Raw genomic sequence first — 20,122 nt, forward strand, 5'->3', positions numbered from 1 at the left:
GTGTGTATACACATGTGCACTTGCAGGGGCTGGTCCTTGCATTTTATTTTATTGCTTTTTTTAAAAGTTTATTTATTTTGAGAGAGAGAGGAGGGCAGGGGCAGAGAGAGAGGGAGAGAATCCCAAGCAGGCTCCCCACTGTCAGTGCGGGGCTTGATCCCACGAACCATGAGATCATGACCTGAGCTGAGATCAAGAGTCGGACGCTTAACCAGCTGAGCCACCCAGGAGCCCCTGGTCTTTAAATAGGGTGGCCGAGGCAAGGCCTCAGTGAGGACACCTCAGGAGGTGGGGAATGAGCCCCTGGCCGTCTGGCGGACATGTACCCCCAGCAGAGGGAACAGCAAGTTGGAAACTTGATGTGGCTTTGGGATGCTCAGGCAGCAGCAGTGTGACCAGAGCAGAGTACTGGAGTGAGGAGCCAGAGACGTGCCAGGGCCTGGTCCTGAGCTCCTGGGCTTGTTGTGACGACTTTTGTTTTGCTTTGAGAGTGAGGGCTGAACAAAGGAGTGGTGCCCTCTGGCTCCAGTGAGTGGGGCCTTGGCTGCTGGGCTGAGAATAGACAGGAGCGGGTTGTGGGCAGACCAGTAAGCAGGGGGCTGTGGTAACGCGGGCAGAGAAGAGGTCACATGACCTAGGGTGTGACCAACCGGCTGGAGTGAAGTGATCTGAAATGAGCACATTCCAAAGGCTCCCCTTTGTTATTCACAATAACCAGTGGGTGGAAGTAACCCAAATGTCCACCGACAGATGAATAGGTAAACAATGTGTTATATCCCTACGCTGGAATATCATTCAGCCTGAGGAAAGGGACTTCTGACACATGAAGCGACACATGGCTGAACCTTGAGGACATTGTCGTCCATGAGGTAAGCCAGTCACAAACGGACACGTACTGGATGATTCCGCTTACGGGAGTTGCTGCAAGAGTCAGAAAGTAGAATGGTGGCAGCCAGGGGCTCAGGCAGGGGAAGAGGGGTGTTTGTTTTCTAATGGGGGCAGTTTCCGGTTTGCAAGACGAAGAATCCTGGACTTGGACGGTGGGGACGGCTGCACAACAGTATGAATGTGCTTCATGCCCCTGAACTGTACACTTAGAAATGGTTATGATGGCAAATTTTAGGTATATTTGATTGCAACTCAAAAACTAATTTCATAAGGGTCTCCCTTTTCCGGCTCCCTCTTTTTTTGTTGCGGTAAAGGTCACGTAAGACTCACCATTTTAACCAACTTAGGGTACAGTTCAGTGGTATTTAGCAGAGTCACAAGGTTGTGCAGATATCACCACTATGTGGTTCCCGAACATTTTCATTACCCCCGAACCCCATACCCATTAAGTGCTCATTCCCTTTCCCCCTCCCTTGTAGACTGGCAACCACTAATCTGCTTTCTGTCCCTATGGATTTGCCTCTTCTGGACACTTTGTGCAAATGGAACCATTTAATAATAGGGCCTTTGATTGCTGGCTTTTTTCACTTAGCAAAATATTTTCAGGGTTCATCTATGTTGTGGTATTTACCACATTTTTATGGCTGAATAATATCCCATTATATGTATATTACCACATTGTGGTTATCCATTCATCTTTTGATCTATATTTAGGTTGTTTTTTCACCTTTTGGCTATTGTGAATAGTGCTAATATGAACATTCATGTACAAGTGTTTGAACATTTTTTTTAAGTTCATTTATTTTGAGAGAGAGAGAGAAAGAGAGAGCATGGGAAGGGCAGAGAGAGAGAGAAGAAGAGGATTCTAAGCCACTGAAGGGCTTAATCTCATGAACTGTGAGATCATGACCTGATCAGAGATCAGGAGTCAGATGCTTAACCGACTGAGCCATCCAGGTGACCCTGAACATTTATTTTTAACTATTTTGGGCCTTTGGCTGGGAGTGGAATTTCTGGGTCCTATGGTAATTCTTCGTTTAACTTATTGAGTTACTGGTTCCCCTTTTCCACCTCTCTCCAGTGCTGGCATCCGGTGTATACTCGGTTCAGCAGAGGGAACGCTGGGTGCCTCTCCCAACAGCACAGCCGTTTATAATCCTGCTGGGAACTCTGAAGGTGAGTAAGGCCCTTCAGGTCAGCCACTTGAAGCAGAAACCAACTTCCCAAAGGCTTACTATGTCACATCCTTAATAGCCAAACTTCCCTGATGTGCCGTGTGTGTGTGTGTGTGTGTGTGTGTGTGTGTGTATAGCAGACAGATCCCAAGACACTAAAATGTATTGGCCTACGCTCTAGGCTCTTAGGGACATAAAGCTTTGTTGGTTACCAACATGCCCAGGGGTAAAATCACACCAATCACTAATCAATGTATTGAGAGGAAATTTTAATTTTTTTCTTCCAATTTACATCCTAATCATGACTTTTTTTAAAAAAATAAAGTTTATTTATTTTGAGAGAGAGAGAGTACAAGTACGGGAGAGGGAGAGAGAGAGAGGATCCCAAGCAGAGTCTGCACTAACAGGGTGGGGCTTGAACTCAAGAACCACGAGATCATGACCTGAGCCGAAACCAAGAGTCGGATGCTTAACCAACTGAGCCACCCGGGTGCCCCCATCTTAATCATGATTTTTGAAGGTAAAGCAAATGACTAGGATTTCACACACTTGGTGTAATTTATCATTTAGATTATGCCTCAAACCTTGGATCATCGTATGCGGCCATTCCAGCAAGGTCATTTGCTCAGTCAAATCCTGCATTTCCTTCGGCTTCCCCGGGGACAAACGTGAGTACAGAAGCATGTTCTCCACTGTCATAGTCATCATCAAAGCATTTGTGTCACCCGCTATTCCTGGGTGTAGAGGTGCAAAGGATGCTGGGATCAAGTTGGCACAGATGCGGCTTTGTGTAGGGCAGGAAACCGGGTCCTGTGGGCAGAGGTCAATGGGTGTTTTCTTCAGTCCAGCTAGCATTGAAACACACACACACAAAACTGACATGCGTTGTTAAAATCGAAAGCACACATAGACTTTCTAGCATTCAGCATTGGTTTAAGGGGGAAAAAAGGTTTGAGCTTTTGTATGTATGTGTGTGTGTAAGACTTTTCGCGATTTTATTCACGTGGATTATTTCCTATGATGGGTAATTCTGGAAGTTGAACCAGAAAGAGAAAATGTGTTTGAAAGTAAGGACCATGCAGTGATGGGATTTGTTGGCCCCTTGGGGAAATAGTTGCTTCTGTGAAATCCTTGTTTTAGTTGTGTTTTCATTTCTCTCTCTCTACAACATGCTCTCCAGTCCCTCAAACTCAAAAGCTTCACTCCCCCTTTGCCTACTTATTGTGATAATTTCCCTTTCCTCTTGGTTTTTCTGTTTGGTCACCACATGTAGCCTCTTCCTCCAGAAGCTTCTACTCCAGAACATGTGGAGGGAGGTAGGAGAGGCAGAACCAGAACCGACTGTGGAACAAAATGTGTGGCCCAGCCCTGCCAGAGGGCGCGTGTGTGTGTGTTCGTGGCCATGCCTGGATTTCTTTCAGTTTGTGGTGCGAGCGGTTGTATCCTCTTTCTCCTCATGCGACGAGTGAGCACGAGCTCGAGTGCCATCCCCTCCATGTGTGGGGGTGTTCATGCAGAGCTTCGGAAGGGCAGGCTGAGAAGTGTAGGCGTTAGGCCCCCCCGGGGATGAGTGAGTGGGGAGGCCTGCCTGGGCGGAGATTTCTGTTTGCGTGTGTCTGGCTGTGTGTGATGTTTAACAGGAGAAGCGCCCTGAGACAGAGCTCTGGGCTGGAAGCCCACGCACGTTTTGGTGAAAGAGAATTTTGTGGTTTCCCTCTCTGCGCTCACCGCGCTGAGGGCCACGCCCAATTGGTGCAGCTTTGGGTCAGTCCCGGGAGGGTAGTAAGGCCTGTCATTTGTCTTTGACCTTGTGTCTGGACAGGGGTGTGGGCGGCTCCAGCACCACCCCCACCCCGGCGTCTGTTTCCCACTGTGGCGTGTCTGTGCCCAAAACCCTGCTCTGAGTTCTCAGCACGGAGGGGAAGGGGACTGTGACCAGATGGGCAGGCAGTGAGAGGTGGGCCAGGGATCTGGGCAGGGAAAGCGAGCCGATGTCCACTGAGCCCCTTTGTAAAGGGGAAGGGACTGAGCGGCAGAGGAGAAGCGAGAGCAGGACGACTCCTCTGCGTGTGTCCCGTGCCCCAACCCCACCCTCCGGCACTGACCAGGGAACAAGAAGCCCTTTCTTGCGGATGTGGAGCCAAGAGACCTGAGTTCAAACCCTACTCTGGAGCACACAGGCTCAGTGGCTGCGGGCAAGTCACTTCATTACGCTGAGGCTCCCTTTCAAATGGGGACAATAACTCCCCTAATAAAGACTTTTGAAAGTAAAGCAAACAGCTGCGTTCTTACCAGACTTGTGTAATTGACCGTTTTGATGATGCCTCAAATCTCGGAACACTCACACCATCCGAGTAGAGCCTCCTGATGGGTGTTCAGAGCCCAAAGGTGGGAGCGAGGCTGAGGGCAGACCAAAGCGGTCACGAGGACTGAACGTGACACGGATGGACAGTGACGTGCTAGCTGCACAGTGTGTAAGGAGCACCAATGGCTGTTACTAAGCAGCAAATCCTTTTAACCGCTCGTGGGAACCTATCCTGTCCCAGGCCACGTCGTCACGTGACTGCCCCACAGCCATGGCCGGCCCAGGGGAGAACCCCTGTGACCTTGGGCAAGTCTCAGTATGTGGTGTTTCTCCTGCACAGATCCGTCTGGTAATTCCTGTGGTCATGTCTGCTTCCTCTAGAGACATGGCCAGGCTCCCATGGAAGCACTCTTCTTCCTCATGCCACAGGCACAAGCGATCTGATGATATGTGTTGATAATGATTCACGATAATTCGTGTTAATACTCAGAAGCTCTGAGTGCAGCTTCCTCCAAACGCCTGGAGATGGGAGTTCATCCGGCTTGAGCCTGAGGAGGAGCAACACAAGGAACACTTTGCTTTCTGCACTGGCAGCCAGCAGGAGATGGGGACCTCAGGGCATTGTAGGCTGATGCTGATGACGATGGCTAACATTTATACAGTGCTTACTAATTTCTTAGCATCTTCGTTTGTATTTTCTCGTTTAATCCAGACAGCCCTGTGAGGTGGGGAAACCAAGGCACAGAGAGACTAAGTGCTTTGCTTAAAGTCTTATAGCTGATGGCTTTAATGGAAGTGCTGGGATTTGAACCCAGGTGACCTGACTCTAGGTGCCTCCCTTGTAACCATCAAGCCCTGCTGCTGCCTTTTGAGGGTTTCTGAGTTTCCTTCCTTGCTATGAGTCTCTCTTTAGCGAGCCCACTCCTCTCCCCTCTATCCGCTTCCACTCTACACGCTGCTCAGTGGGATCTGAATCTGCCTTGAGGATGGCAGTGACTTCTCGGGCCTCAGCTAGACATCGGCCATGGAGCAAGGCAAGGAGACCAGTGAGACCTGGCACCCAAATTCTGTACTGTGACAGTGTCCCCCAAGATGAGCTGTTTGGAGACATTTTCTACAGATCCAGTGAAGGGGAGAGTCGTCACCTGACTGGTCTTATAAGTTCTGTGAGGTCTTGTTCGTCACATGAGCCTTCCCCAGGACATCTAGGGGACAAGAACAATGGCTGCCCCAACCAGTCCCTGTATCATCAGTGCCTGGATGGGCACATTCTTCTACCTGATTCTGGTCCGTCGAATGCACTTGTGTCTGTCTTTAGGAGAACTGGAAATACACAAATACTGACATTTGAAGAGAAGCTGAGAAGTGAAGAGCTGATTAATTGGCTACAGAAAGATACTTTGCAAGGCTCGGTTAAGTAGCAGGGGAGTCCTTCGGAGAAATTATTGATTCTTTTTTCTGCCTACAAGTCCTGACCTCCAAAGATAAACGAATACATCAAAGGGTAATTACTCTGTTACCAAAAGACACTTTGTGAGGCTGGAGGAGTGGCCAGTGGGCTCCTTTTGCATATACATCTCTACTCTTTTTTCTGCTTGCATAATTCATACTCTTTGTGAAAATTCAAATGGATAAGAAATATTTCATGAGGACAGGGAAAATTCCTCCATTATCCGCCTCCCAACCCTCATACAAAACCCATAAAAGCTTTGATGCATTTTTCCTCCAGAAATGTTTTCTGGTTCTGTGCCGGGCTTTTTCGGTCCCATTCTACTTACAGACATCTTTTCAGAAATGCATTTGGTTGAGTAAAGCCAGAACCAGCCAGGACTCCACCATTATAATATTTGTAGAGCGAAGAGCAGTTGCTGTCTCTAAAGCTCCCTGTTTTCAAGCAGGAAAACAAATTGACCCAGGGCTTTGGGAATGAGCTTTTAGAAGGTCTCTGCACTGCTACAAAATCTAAAAGCACCCAAAAGCCCATCGACCACCTCCATCAACCCTAGGCTTGGCTGAATGTATGCTTCCGTCAGCTCCGTGGGGAGTGTGAGCCTTTCATTTCCGTGTTTATTGTTGGCAGAGATGGGGCACTAAACTGACAGTTGTATGCTGGGGGGAGGGAGGGACTTGTGTCTGTCCCTGCCACCCCAGGGTCCCCAGAGAGTGGTTTTCACTTTCACTTACGCTTTGCCATTTGACAGAGCAGAGGCACTTTATCCTTGGCTGCCTGAGTCGTCATAAACAGAGTAATCAGGTTTCTGGAAGGGGCCACTGGGGCCTTCTCAGGCTGTAAATAGTTTTCTCGTGCTTGCCCAAGATGCACTTTGCTTGCTGACTGTCCACATAAAATGGCATTGCCATTTTCACAGCCACCTTGGAGTTTATTTAGTGCTGGTGCTACAGATGGGCTTCCCTAGCCTAGGAGGACAGACATCATTTTCATGTTTTCTTTCTCACTGGGACCCTGCACACTAGAAAACTTGTATAAATCAGGAAACTGAGGCACAGGGAAACATAAATGTTTGTGGAAGGCCAGAGGTTTAAGTCATAGGTTGCCCCTCAGATGGCTGGCTGTTTCTAGAACTTCTCTCTGTCTGTCCATTCTGGCCTTCCTAGTCCATGGCTCAGATCACTGTCGTCTCCTGACTTCCATCCAGAGAAACATGAAGAGCAGTAATTGATGTGGCAAATGATACCGGCCCTTCCCCCACGATTCCAGCTCTGTCATTGCTCTCCTCCCCTTGTGCATTTTCAAAGAGCAAAGAGCAAGAGGGAAACAGGACACCTGAATGGGTTTTGTTTTCTGGGTTTGTTTCCTATTCTTTTTACAAATCTTAAGTATTTTTCTTGTTGCAAAAGTAGTACAAACATGGTATAAGAAATCCAAACAGTAACAGAAATATTTAAAAAATGGAAAATCTTGGGGGCGCCTGGGTGGCTCAGTCGGTTAAGCATCCGACTTCGGCTCAGGTCATGATCTCGCAGTGTGAGTTCGAGCCTGCTGACAGCTCAGAGACTGGAGCCTGCTTCAGATGATATGTCTCCCTCTCTCTCTGCCCTTCCCCCGCTCATCCTCTGTCTCTCTGTCAAAAATAAATAAACATTAAAAAAAATTTCTTAATTAAAAAAAATGGAAAATCTAGCCCTATAGAGAGAATTGACAGTCTTATACTATTTATCTCTAGCTGGTGTACATGTCCATGTTTAATTTTTAAAAGTATAGGGGCACCTGGGTGACTCAGTCAGTTAAGTGTTCCAATTCTTTTTTTTTTTTAAGTTTATTTATTTTGAGAGAGAACACAAGCAGGGGAGGGGCAGAGAGAGGGAGTGAGAGAATCCCAAGCAGGCTCTGTGCTATCAGCTTGGAGCCTGATGTGGGGCTTGATCCCATGAACCATGAGATCATGACCTGAGCCGAAATCAAGAGTCAGACGCTCCAGGTGCCCCAGTGTCTGACTCTTGATTTCGACTCAGGTCATGATCTCACGGTTGGTGAGGCCCAAGTTAGACTCTGCACTGGCAGCAAGGAGCCTGCTTAGAATTCTCTCTCTTTCCCTCTCTGTCTGCCCCTCATCTGCTCACGCTGTCTCTGTCTCTCTCAAAATAAATAAACTTAAAAACGTGTTTTAAGAAGTCTGTGTTTTTGTAAAAATCATTTAACGCCACATAATATTGTGCAACTTGGTTCTTTTTATTTCAACAAGCTCTCAATACATATTTTAATTGATAGCTCTATATCTTTCCATTTCTAAACGTAAAACCCTCTCTTATGCTGTAACATTACTACTGTATACATTTACCTTGATTTATCAAGTCTACTATTGATCGATTTTTCTGCGGGACCAGAGTTGTAATCACAAATCTGCCACTATTTAGTTGCCTACAGTTCGAGCGCCTTAGCTTCTCCTAAGCATCATAGGGTAGGATTCTGTGACTTTAAAGTTTACAGGGACATTGAAGTTACCTGGCAGGTGCACCACCCAAAGCCTGTAGGCAAGTCTGGCACCAGTAAAAGTAGCTAGATGTACTTCAAGTCAAAGCTGGTATGCTTTATGAAATATATGAAAGTGTCAATAAAGACATCAGCATCTACCCTCCCAAGTTAAGCCAAGATCCATAGCTATTCAGCCCATGTCCATTTACTATCTGCATAACATGTTCAAAATCAGTACCGTGAGGAATAAATATTTGCCCTGTGACTGTCTTGAGGTGTGTTTAGCACAAAACCAGAGACTGTGTGCCAGGTGAAATTAGGTCACACCTGAAAGGGATCACGCTGGACCACAGAAATTGTTTATTGAAGATCCAATCTACACTTTGTTGCCCTAGGAAGAACTTGGAGAGACTACTCTCACCCCGAAGGCCAGTTTCCCTAAGCCACATTTTTATTGCAACTTTGTGAGTTATTTGAACTGAGTCTCCTCTTTGAACTCATCTACAAAGCCTGTTCCCACCTGCATCAGAGGGTATTGAAAGGTCTCAGAATGTTCCTATACAAACTGTTTGCTGCTTTCACCTTCCCATCTGTTTATAAAAGATTGAGTGAGTTGGGAGGTCTGGGACCCAGCCGCATGAACCATTAGAAGCGGCATCTGGTTTTAAATAAGTGGCCCCAGCAAGTGAAAATGTACAGCCCAGTCCCCTGATTGCACATGGGGGCGTTCCAGGTCTGTGCCAGCCTGCATGCTAACTGAAATGTCCCCCAGCCTGGGAAAGGATTACTGTCCCTTTGGGTTAGTTGTTAGGACTTTGGTTACAACCCCCGACACCTTAGTTCTCTTGGAGATTCTACTCTAGGCTGGAAAGTTTCAAATGCACCTGTCACATACGTGCCTCCCAGGCAGAACAGTGAGTGGGATGTCAACAGAGCCCATCAATACCTCACATCAAAAATTCAAGTTGGCCAGGTCTTAAACGATATTCTCTAAACCCGTCTATTCTTCTGTCCCATAGCACAGCTTTTAAAATACATTTTTTGTAACTTTTAATAGAGTTCAGATTTACAGAAAAGTTGCAAGAAAGGTATACCTTTTGCCCAGATCCACTACTCCTTTACATTTTGGAATATGTAAAGTATGCCCTTTACATTTATTCTGTTTCTGTCTCTCTCTGTTGTCCTTATGTTCACCCATCTTTTTCTGTCCGTCCATCCATCCATCCATCCATCCATCCATCCATCTAATCAATGATGTGTTTTTCCTGAACCATCGGAGACAGTGTACCTCTTCATGCCTAACTATGTCAGCATGAATTTCAACACAGGCTTTCTCTTACATAATGACAGTATAGTTGCATTTTTTTTTTCTCAGTCTAGCAGCATTGTAGCACATCCTTTCACTGTTGAGGGAAACAAAGAGACATATGTTTTAAGGAATCTGCTGGATGCCAGGCATTGCACCAAGGCAGTTTACTTACATTGTGTGCCATTTTTGTCTTCTAAAGGGTCCTGTGGAATCAATTTTTATTTTCCCTGCTTGATAGATAAGCAGACTCAGGCTTGGAAAAATTCACTTACTTGCTCAGGGCTAGTCACCGGGGAACAGACGCAGATCCAGGTCTGTCTGAGGCTCTCACTGCCATGGCACTGGTGCCAAGAGCCTTAAGGCTCAGACTCGCTGTGTGTCTGTCCTCATAGAGGCACCAGGCCTGCATCTTTAGTTCATCTCAATATATCATCTCAGCTCTTCTAGGAGCTGCAAACACAGAGACATTCAGGGAGTGGGAGGGCTTATCAGCAAGGCACTCACTGCTTGGAGCTGATCTTCAGCTCTATAAAGATGAGACCACCCCCCAACACAGGCGTGTTTTTAAGATGAACATGGTTGGGAACGTACGCATGCTGAACAGCCGATCCCATAGAGAAGGAAGACAAAAACATTATATTCACTGGGACAGGGAGTGGGGAAGACACAGGTTTTCTGTTTATGCCCATCACAGTTGGGGAAGGTTATCATTGTCCTAGGTCCTAGGCAAGCCTTTGGCAAGGCTTCTGGGAAGAGTGAAACTGTAGAACTTAGAGCCACACAAACGTGGATATTTCACATCTGGAAAGGACTCTAGACATATAGGCGGCCTCCCTCATTCCAGACCCTGGGAAATAAGTCTGTCCCTGTCATGCACCCAACCAGTGGCCAAGCTGGGACTCGAATCCAGGTCCTCCGCCTCCCACTACATCAGGAAGCCGCAAGCTTTTTACAGTCCATCCCCTTCATCATTGACTCCTACCTACCTCAAGCAGCCACTGCCCTGCATTCCGTGTCTGGAAAAGTACTGTATCTGCCAAAGAAAGTACTTCTATTAATGAGTAATTAACTCATTAACTCATTTTTATTAATCAAAACCACAGACATACCAATCAGACTTTCTCATCAGCTTAAGATCTAACCAGGATTACCGTATTGATAGGAGAAAGAGACTCAACTCAGGTTTTTTAAATATCAAAAATCATAACACCCCCCCCCCTCCAGCCGCCCCCACTGAACTATTGTTACCCTCAAAGACCCTTAAGGAAGTATTAGAGAACCCAGGCTGGAAATCAATGTACAGCATCGTGCTGCGTACTCAAAGGCACTCAGGGTCATCCGTGCCCCCAGTGGACAAATTTTGCTCTAACTGCCCACCTGAAGACCTCATTTTCCTTTACACTCCTCTCCCCACTCCCCTCCCTCCCTCCTTTTCTGCCTCATCGTTCAAATCTGCCATAGGGCATAAGGCAAATAATAGCCACGTTTATGTAAACAGTCCCAAGAATAGATTAGAATGATTATACAAGTAACTGGACACCTTTTGTGAATCAAACATGATTTTGAACCTAATCGAGTTTAACAAAAAGGTATTTTAGATCAATGACAGAGAAGAACGTAGACCAAACTATCCTAAATCAAATATTTGTGAAAGAATATAACACATAAATGTTTCTATTTCTGGCTGGATAGGGTCTTTCACCCGCCCTGAAGCCAGACACCATGGAAACAATTAACATAGTTTCAAGATTTTCATTTCATGGGTCACTTAGAAAGTGATAAACGGAAGTAATCTGGTTGAAATGAAGAAGCTGCTGGTGGTCTTTGGAGGCACTTGGCCTCTACCCTGAGCCAGCATTTTGCGAACCTATGACCCATGTACACATCGCCAGTTGAGAAGCTCCTAATTAGTATAATTAACTGTGAGGATACAAAAAGTCTCATGGTTCTTTGATATTAAGTGACAGCCAGGGAATTAATAAAATCCAGCTTCTATGTCTGATTAAAAATCTTGGGAGAAGAAAGTGCTCATGAAACGTACTTTTAAGATTTAAATGTAGGGGCACCTGGGGGGCTCAGTCAGTTAAGCATCGGGCTCTTGGTTTCCGGCTCAGGTCATGATCTCATGGTTTGTGATATTGAGCCCTGCGTCAGGCTCTGTGCTATCAGGGCAGAGCCTGCTTGGGATTCTCTCTTTCCTCTCTCTGCCCCTCCCCTGCTCACATGGTCTCTCTCTCAAAATAAATAAACATTAAACATTTTTAAATAAACAAATAAAGGTAAAATAAAATTGAAGTGTAAACCTTTTTTTTTAAATCAAGATCTTGTCTTTACATGATCATCTCTACACCCAACATGGAGCCCAAACTCACAACCCAGAGATCAAGAGTCACTTGCTCCACCACCTGAGCCTGCCAGGCACCCCGTGTGTAAACCCTCATTTGAGACCCATTCATTTAGGACCTAACAACGTCTGCAGCATGAATTCCTCTCGAGCTTGATCATTGCCCTAGATCTTGGGGGTTAGCCTTGGCAAGGCTTCTGGGAAGAGTGAAGAGGGTGAGAGGGTGCTTACTTTGCAGGAGGCATGTTCCACCACCCAGCAGCTCGGATACAAGCCTCTTGAATTGCTCTTTCAGGCTGCAGGAGATAGTGAGAGAGGTGCTGGCCTCTGTGATGGTCACTAAGCAACTGGACAGGCAAGGAGAGGGCACAGCCCAGAATGGCCCTGTGGTTCTGTGTGTCTCCCCTGTCGGTCAAGCACGACTTGGCCCAGGCCGATCACAGCAAAGTCACATGAGGCAGAAACGTGCTCCGCCGGCCTGTTGATAAACTCAGATGACCAGCCCCTTGGCCCTGCTTCAGAGCTCGGCTGGGTCTGTGTCTTTGTGTAGACCACTCACCCTAATGAGAGGCAAAGATCCTCCTGTCATCCCTGGAGAAGGGGTCAGTCCCCGGGAGCCAGGCTCAGGCTCAAAGTCTGACATCTTACGGGGAGTTCTGTCTGCACTCCGTGGAGGCCCAGGGATGATCTGGGAACTGCCTGGGCCGCACACCAAATCCCGTTCCTCTTTGGGAAAGCGCCTGGCCTCTGGACACCACAGAGGGGCAGGTCTGCAAGGGGCACTTGGGTTTCTCCAATGCAGCATTGAGCCATGAAAGGAAATTCTTATTGACTCTAATTGTCCTCAGCCCAGATGAGACAAATGACAGCTTCTTGCGAGAGAATTACCCAAGTATTAGCCTTGCTAGGGATGAGACCCACATCAAATGTAATTACATGTTGAAGTTCACTTTATGTTAGCAAATGGTGATCATGCAGATGTAGGCTATGCTATTAGAATATGTTTCAGGTTTGGAAAATTGCATCCTTCTCTTGCACACTGGATTGGCTTATGGTTACTAATTCTTGAACCTCCTGGAGACTTCCAGTCTGATTAAGGTTTGCGCAGACCAAACAGACACACTTCCTCCCTCCCGGAGCTTTGATTTGGCCCAGGTCATGGCTTCCAAACTGTGTTCTTTAGGACTGCTGGCTGGTGGTAGTGGCAGGGTGCCGGACCCCAGAGTTTGTCTACAGCAGCTGCTCTTATTTGTGAAATATATTCGGCTGCTGGAGGAAAGGATTCCACGGCTAACCAAGTTGTGAGAGCCACTGCCCTGAATCACAGGTTGTTGTCATGAATGTCTATAGATAAGGTCCCCAAAATGCTTGCTGTGTTCCTTTTTCTCTAGTCAAACAACATGAGGTATATAAGAAAGTGTTAAAAACATCTTTCCCCTTATTCCCTTCCAGTTCTGTTCTTTGAAGACAACTAGTGTTGACAGGTTGATATGTATCCTGCCCGGCCTGCCTTTCTCTGTGCTGATATCCTTAACAAATTTTTCATTGTGAAAAATTTCAAACATACAGAACAATAGACACTGGAATAATTTATCCCTTGTATATTCCTTCCCCAACTCCAATAATTATTAAAACTTTATAACACTTGTCTTATCTATCTCTTTCTCATATATTCTGATTTTTTGTTTTGTTTAAAAAAAAATGGCATTTTACTGCGCCTGCTGCCTGGCAGCTTGTTTTTTACTTAATCAATTTTTTTTAACGTTTATTTGTTTTTGAGAGCGAGAGAGAAAGCGTAAGTGGGAGAGAGCCAGAAAGAGGGAGACAGAGGATCTGCAGCAGGATGTGGGGCTCGAACTCGCGACCCGTGAGATCATGACCTGAGCTAAAATCAAGAGTTGGTGCTTCACTGATTGAGCCCTCCAGGCACCCCACTTACTTCACCATTTTTAAAATTATTCCTTATCAGTTCATTTACCTCTGCCTTTTAGTGGCTCTGTAGTTTCCCGGTACTTGAACCATCATTTACTCAAACACTCCCCTAGTCTTGGACATCCAGGCTGTCTCCAGAATGTTTTGCCACCTTATAAGTAACAGCAATATCCTTGTGCATAGGTTTTTATATATTGGTGCATTTATTTCTGTAGGATAGATTTCCCAAAAGTGGGATGGCAAGATCATGGGCTATCTATACTTTAAGTTTCATTAAATATTGCTAAAGTATATTGTCAAGAGATCATAGCTGAACAGCTTCCCCACAGTGACACATGGATAAGCCCATGTCTTCATGTCTTTGACGGCCCTGGATGTGATTGCTCATTAAACTGTTGCAAATCTTGGGGCACCTAAGGTGGCTCAGTTGGTTGAGCATCTGACTTCAGCTCAGGTCACGATCTCACGGTTTGTGGGTCCGAGCCCTGCGTTGGGGCCTGTGCTGACCACTTGCTTTGGAGCCTGGAGCCTGCTTCAAATTCTGTGTCTCCTTCTCTCTCTGCCCATCCCCCGCTGGTGCTCTGTCTCACTCGGTCTCTCAAAAATAAACAAATGTAAAAAAAAAAAAATTAAACTGTTGCAAATCTTTTCTATAAAGGGGTGGCATAAAATTGATATTTTGTATGTGTCTGTCATTGGGTTCTTTTTCTGCATTAATTTCGGAAATTATATCCCTGCAATCATTATTTGGGGGAAGATGGCCATTAGGAACATCTGGAATAGAGGGCCAGAGAGAAGTGTCTTTTGAAGACCAGCCTCTGCTCTTTGTTCCCATCAGTTTGCACAGCGGAAAACGGGTGCTGGCCGCGTGGTGCACATCTGCAATCTCCCTGAAGGAAGCTGCACGGAAAATGATGTCATTAACCTGGGGCTGCCTTTTGGAAAGGTCACTAATTACATCCTCATGAAATCTACTAATCAGGTAGGTCTGGGCACTTTCACATTGGTGTGTACCAGAGAGACCCCACATGGGTGGAGGGGAACTATATAATTTTTTTAAAGAAGCTGGTCTTAAAGAGGTAATACACAGCTGGCCTCTTGCTGGGACAGCACAGAGGTTTTTGGTGGTGGTGGTGTTTTGTCTACCCTTGTCTCACTTTACCCTTCTTGTGATGGGTACAGGCCTTTGTGAGTTGCTTAGAGGTAAGGTGATACTTCAGAGTGAGGTACTCCTTAACACAGAAAAGCCCCCAAAATAGAAATCCATGGACATGAGTCTTTTCACTGTTATGAACCCCCTGAGCTAATGCTAGAAGCTTCTGAGATCTGAGGGCCTGTATTTGGAGTGAGCCAACAGCTAACTGGGAACAGGTTTTTTTCACAGATCTTTGGTGTTAACACCAGAGGCCCTTGGGTCTCATAGCAGGAGAGTGGGTGGGAATTGATGGGTGCCTGGTAAGTCTCAAGGACAAAGAACCCTTAACCTGTGGGGATTGACTGAGAACTTGAGGGTTAATATGGTTGTCTTCACTTCTAAAGTTAAAGGAGGAGTTTATACCGAGAAATGGTCAGAAATAAGAATTTTTAAAAAATATTTTATCTTTTGTTAATATTTTTATTTTGTGAACCAGAGGAACAGACATAGAAGTCCTTTTCTTGATTAAGGCATGAACTTTAGAGATCAGAGCCACATCAGATCATCAGTGGTCTTTCTCCATCAACGTGGGCTTAGACTACTCACTTAGTCTCTTTGTTCTATTTTGGGTAAATGTACAAAATTCAGCTTGCAACATTAATGCAGTGGGAGTCACTGAATTAGTATTATTCCCATTTGACAGTTGAGAGCTGGAGGTGCTAAAATGTTTGCATCAAGAGAGAGGCACTTAGAAAACTGGGTGGAAGAATCTGAAATAAAACGCTAAAGAATGTTGACTTGTTCATCTCCCACACATCTGCCATAGACTGTGACAGCAGGGAAAAGCATCTCTGAAATTCAAAAACAAATGTGGGTGAAGGACGGAGAACCAGCTTGGTTAACCCACTCAGATCAAGGAATCAGGAGTATAGGGGCTCACAGAGAGGGCTCTCTTGTCACAGACCACTTTTCCTTTCCAACATCAAGGGACCAGATCAGTGCACCAATCAGTATAGTACAAATGAAACGAATCTAAGAAACGATAATGACAGTGAAACTCTGCAGCAGCTATTGGGGTAAACCAGCAGGTCAGTCAAAACAGTCTATTTAGAAGCTCTCTGGAGACACTGATTGAATGCCAAAGCCTGGTTCTTTGTGTTTTATCAGAACAGTTAAATAAAGAGGAAAAATGCTGTGGAGATATAACTGAGGGTTTTCTTCTCTCTGTAATTCAAAAAGGCATGGCCTTCTTTCAAGCCTTGGGAGCCCTGAGTTGTTTAGTATTTTTCTTTCTTTGCAAAGAAAGTGAGAGTTCAAATACCCATGGCTGTGTCTCTGTCTTCTGCCATCATCACAACAAAATAGCACATTTTGCAGGGATCAGCCCAAGGTCACTTATACAACAGACCCACTGTCCCCCCTATTACTCCTAAGGGTACTGTGGGTTAATGGACCCTCCCATCCCAGGGGGACTCCTGTGGCATGATATAGCACAGGATGGACATACATAATTTAAGAATCATTGGTAACCATGGGGATCAGGGGAGGGGCCATCCTATAATGAACTCTTTGGGTGAAGTTAATAAATAGGTCTCTTTTGAACAGATGGGATCAAAGAGAGCTCTTATACTGGTCTTTTTTCTTTTTATTGAGGTATAAAGTATATATTCTAAAGTATACTCAAGTGTATTACTTTTCTACATGTGTACCCCTACGTAATTACCACACAGGTCAAGATAGAGAACATTTCCAGAACCTCAGAAGGTTTCCTCATGCTCCTCCCAGTCAGCACCTCACCCCTGCCCCAGAGGGGAGCTCAGCCCCAGCTTCTATCAGCATTGATTCGTTTTGCCTATTCTTCAACTTCATAGACACAGAATTATACCTGGTACTGAATTTTGTTGAAGACCATACAAGTCAACTTGAGTATATGTCCTTCCATTTTTTCCTAGGCCTTTTTAGAGATGGCTTACACAGAAGCTGCCCAGGCCATGGTCCAGTATTACCAAGAAAAATCTGCCATGATCAATGGTGAGAAGTTGCTCATTCGGATGTCCAAGAGATACAAGGAATTGCAGCTGAAGGTAAAGCATTTTCTGACTGTTCAGTCATTCAGCAAGCATCAGCCGAGCATCTCCTTGTCGGGCACTGGCCTGAGTGCTGGCGGGAAGGAGAGGACAAGGAAGGTCCTCAAATTGCCCATTGCCTTTGGGGATATCATGTGGGAAGTCCAGCCATTATAATGTGGAATGCTTATTGAGGTGAGTACAAAATGCAAAGGGATTTTAGGGACAGGATGACTAGCTACCTGGGACCCAAGGAGGATTCTGCAGGGGAAGTCTTGAAGGATGAAAGAAGAAAGGGAAGGTGGTTGCATTTCAGAGGTGGGAGCTCTGAGTATAACCTCCTGAATAGTACTCCCTTTTCTGCACTGAAGTACGGGTCTTCAGGAATGTTCACTTCCTCTCTCACTACTGCCCTGCCTTGATCTCTTATTCTCTCCTCCATCCTCTATAATTATATCTTAAGCCCCATAGAAATCCTCCTAAGCAACACATGACTGAATTGGCCACTGTCAGAACGACTATCAGGGATGAATTCAGATAATTCCAAACAGGGCTTTTGCTTGTTTGTTTTAGCTTATTCTACATTTCTCTTTTCTTTTCTTTTCTTTTCTTTCCTTTCCTTTCCTTTCCTTTCCTTTCCTTTCCCTTCCTTTCCTTTCCTTTCCCTTCCTTTCCTTTCCCTTTCCTTTTCTTTCCTTTTCTTTTCTCTTTTCCTTTCTTCTTGCTCTATTGTGAGGTATAACATATATTCGGAAAAATGACTAATTATATATTGTATAGTTTTAAAAGTAGTAATGGTTGAAATCCCATAACTCCCATAAAACCACCACCAAAGTCAAGAAATAAGACACCGGCGGCACCCAGAAGCCCCTCTGAGTCCCTCCTCAAGCTTTACCCCTCCCTCTCCACTCTTCTGAGACTTGGAGGATGATCATTTCTTTGCTTTTCCTTACAGCTTTACAACCCACTTATGCCTCCCTTAAGGTGATTGTTTAGTTTTGCCTATTTTTGAACTTTACATGAATGGAATTATACTCTTTGTGTTCTTTCATTCAACATCTGCCATCCATGCTGGGTGTGTCTATTTATTTTCATCGTTATGTAAATTTCCATTGTCCGACTATAAATTTATCTATATGTTCCACTGTCTGTGGACATTTGGGCTGTTTCCAGTGTTAGGGTATCAGGGACAAGGTTACCGTGAACACTCTTGAACACGGTATCCTGGTACACGGGTACACGAGCATATAACTAGGGGCACATACATAACTGGGAGTGGAATTGCTGGATCTCAAGGCATGCTTGCCCTGAACTTTGCTAGGTAATAGTAGCAAGCTCTTTTCAAAATTAGTTGTCCTAGATTTACATTCCTCCTAGTGTCAGGGTGTTCAGTGGCCTGCATTCTTGCTAACATTTTGTTATCTGGCTTTTTAAGTGTTGCCTGTCTTGGGAGAGTATAATGGTTTATCATGGTTTTATTTTTTATTTTCCGGATTACTAATTGAGGTTGAGCCCCTTTTCCTATGTTCGTTGGCTATTCCATTTGGGTCTTCTGTGGTGGAAAGTTTCTTCTAGGGTCATTTGCCCATGCTGATCTTTAGATTGTGTCTTCTTAATGGTTTCCAGGAAGGAGTTCACTTAACTGGAGCACTTAGTCCCTTTGGATTTATTGTAACTATTGCTATGTATGTATTTTTTTTTTTTAATTTTAGAGAGAAAGAGAGAATGTGAGTGGAGGAGAGGGACAGAGGGAGAGAGACAGAGAATCTTAAGCAGGCTCTGTGCTCAGCACAGAGCCTGATGTGGAGCTCAATCCCACAGCCCTGGGGTCATGACCTGAGCAAAATCAAGAATCCAATGCCAACCAACTGAGCCACCCATGCGCCTCATATTTATATTTCAATCTACTTGTCATTTTGTGCTTTCTACTGCCCCGTTTTAATAGGGATCTTCCAGTTTGCTTCAGCTTATTCCATATTTACATAGGGTCCAGTTAGTTAAGACCCACAGCCCTTAATCAGCCTTCAAGGTTGAAGGCAGAAGACAGAGGCTCAGTGGTTGTTGCTAGGATCTGACAAGTCCACGTACGTACATGGTAATGTGTCAGCCTGTTGTCAGTTGCCAGTCTTGATTCAGCTTTGCTTGCAATTATTGCTTCTGAAGATCCTTCACCAACAATTCTAGCAGAACCTGGTTTTTGGTTGGTTGGTTGGTTGGGTTGTTTTTTTTTTTTTTTCTGGCGAATGCAAGCATGTTGCTTTTCTCAACAAATCAAAGGTCCTATCCCATTATGTACCCAGCCAAAGCTTCTGTTCTCCTGGATTCTCCCCTGGAGGCTAAAATTGAATTTCTGCACTGAATTCCCAGTGGATCTTTGGTGTCTAAATGAGATGTGGTTGTAAGAATCTAATTCGGATGAACAGCAGTACTCAGCTTTTTAAATTAAGGTACTGAGGCACTGCAGTACTTACTGAGGGAAATAGTTCAGGATGGTGCAAACACCATGTGTTAAAGAGATCACGTGGTCAAGGTCTGCATTCAGCAGATGTTCACCGCGTGCCCACTGGACCAGGCACCATGGTTATAGACATAGCAAGCTTGTGGAGGAGCTCACAGTCTGGTGTGAGGAAGAAAGGGAAAACAGCACCATTGACGATCATGTGACCTATTTCAGACCGGAGGGTGGTGGTGCAGCCTAGATTTTACCCCTTCCTGCTTTGAGGAGCTTGGACAAGGTGCTTTACATCTGTGAACCTTAGGTGCCGGATCAGTAAAGGACTCCACCTTGAGTTCTTCGGTTTTAAGCACTTTTTTTTCCATGTATTATCTTTTTGAGTCTTGCAATCACCTTCCCCTATGAGGTGTGTAGGGTGGATAATAGCAGTAACTATAACAGTACAACAATAATAAGAATAATATACCTTTAATCGAGTCCTGGTACTCTGGGTCAAGTCACGTGCCCAACACCTTATATACGTTATCTTCTGTAATCCTGACATCAGTGCTGTCAGACAGGTATTATCTCAGTTTTATA

General features: G+C 45.2%; 1 protein-coding gene across 7 annotated transcripts in view; it reads left to right on the forward strand.

Annotated features, from left to right (window-relative positions):
- RBM20 (RNA binding motif protein 20) overlaps window positions 1-20,122 on the forward strand; it is a 196,513-nt gene that overhangs the window by 145,825 nt on the left and 30,566 nt on the right. For all 7 annotated transcript variants that reach the window (XM_019459411.2, XM_019459412.2, XM_019459415.2 and 4 more), the window contains exons 4-7: window positions 1,970-2,064; window positions 2,634-2,731; window positions 14,726-14,869; window positions 16,975-17,106. In XM_019459411.2, the coding sequence (XP_019314956.2) occupies window positions 1,970-2,064; window positions 2,634-2,731; window positions 14,726-14,869; window positions 16,975-17,106 (469 nt within the window). The remainder of the gene's footprint in view (window positions 1-1,969; window positions 2,065-2,633; window positions 2,732-14,725; window positions 14,870-16,974; window positions 17,107-20,122) is intronic.

Source organism: Panthera pardus, unplaced genomic scaffold (assembly GCF_024362965.1).
Source record: "Panthera pardus isolate Hobbes unplaced genomic scaffold, ASM2436296v1 HiC_scaffold_22, whole genome shotgun sequence".
NCBI classification, from domain to species: domain Eukaryota; kingdom Metazoa; phylum Chordata; class Mammalia; order Carnivora; family Felidae; genus Panthera; species Panthera pardus.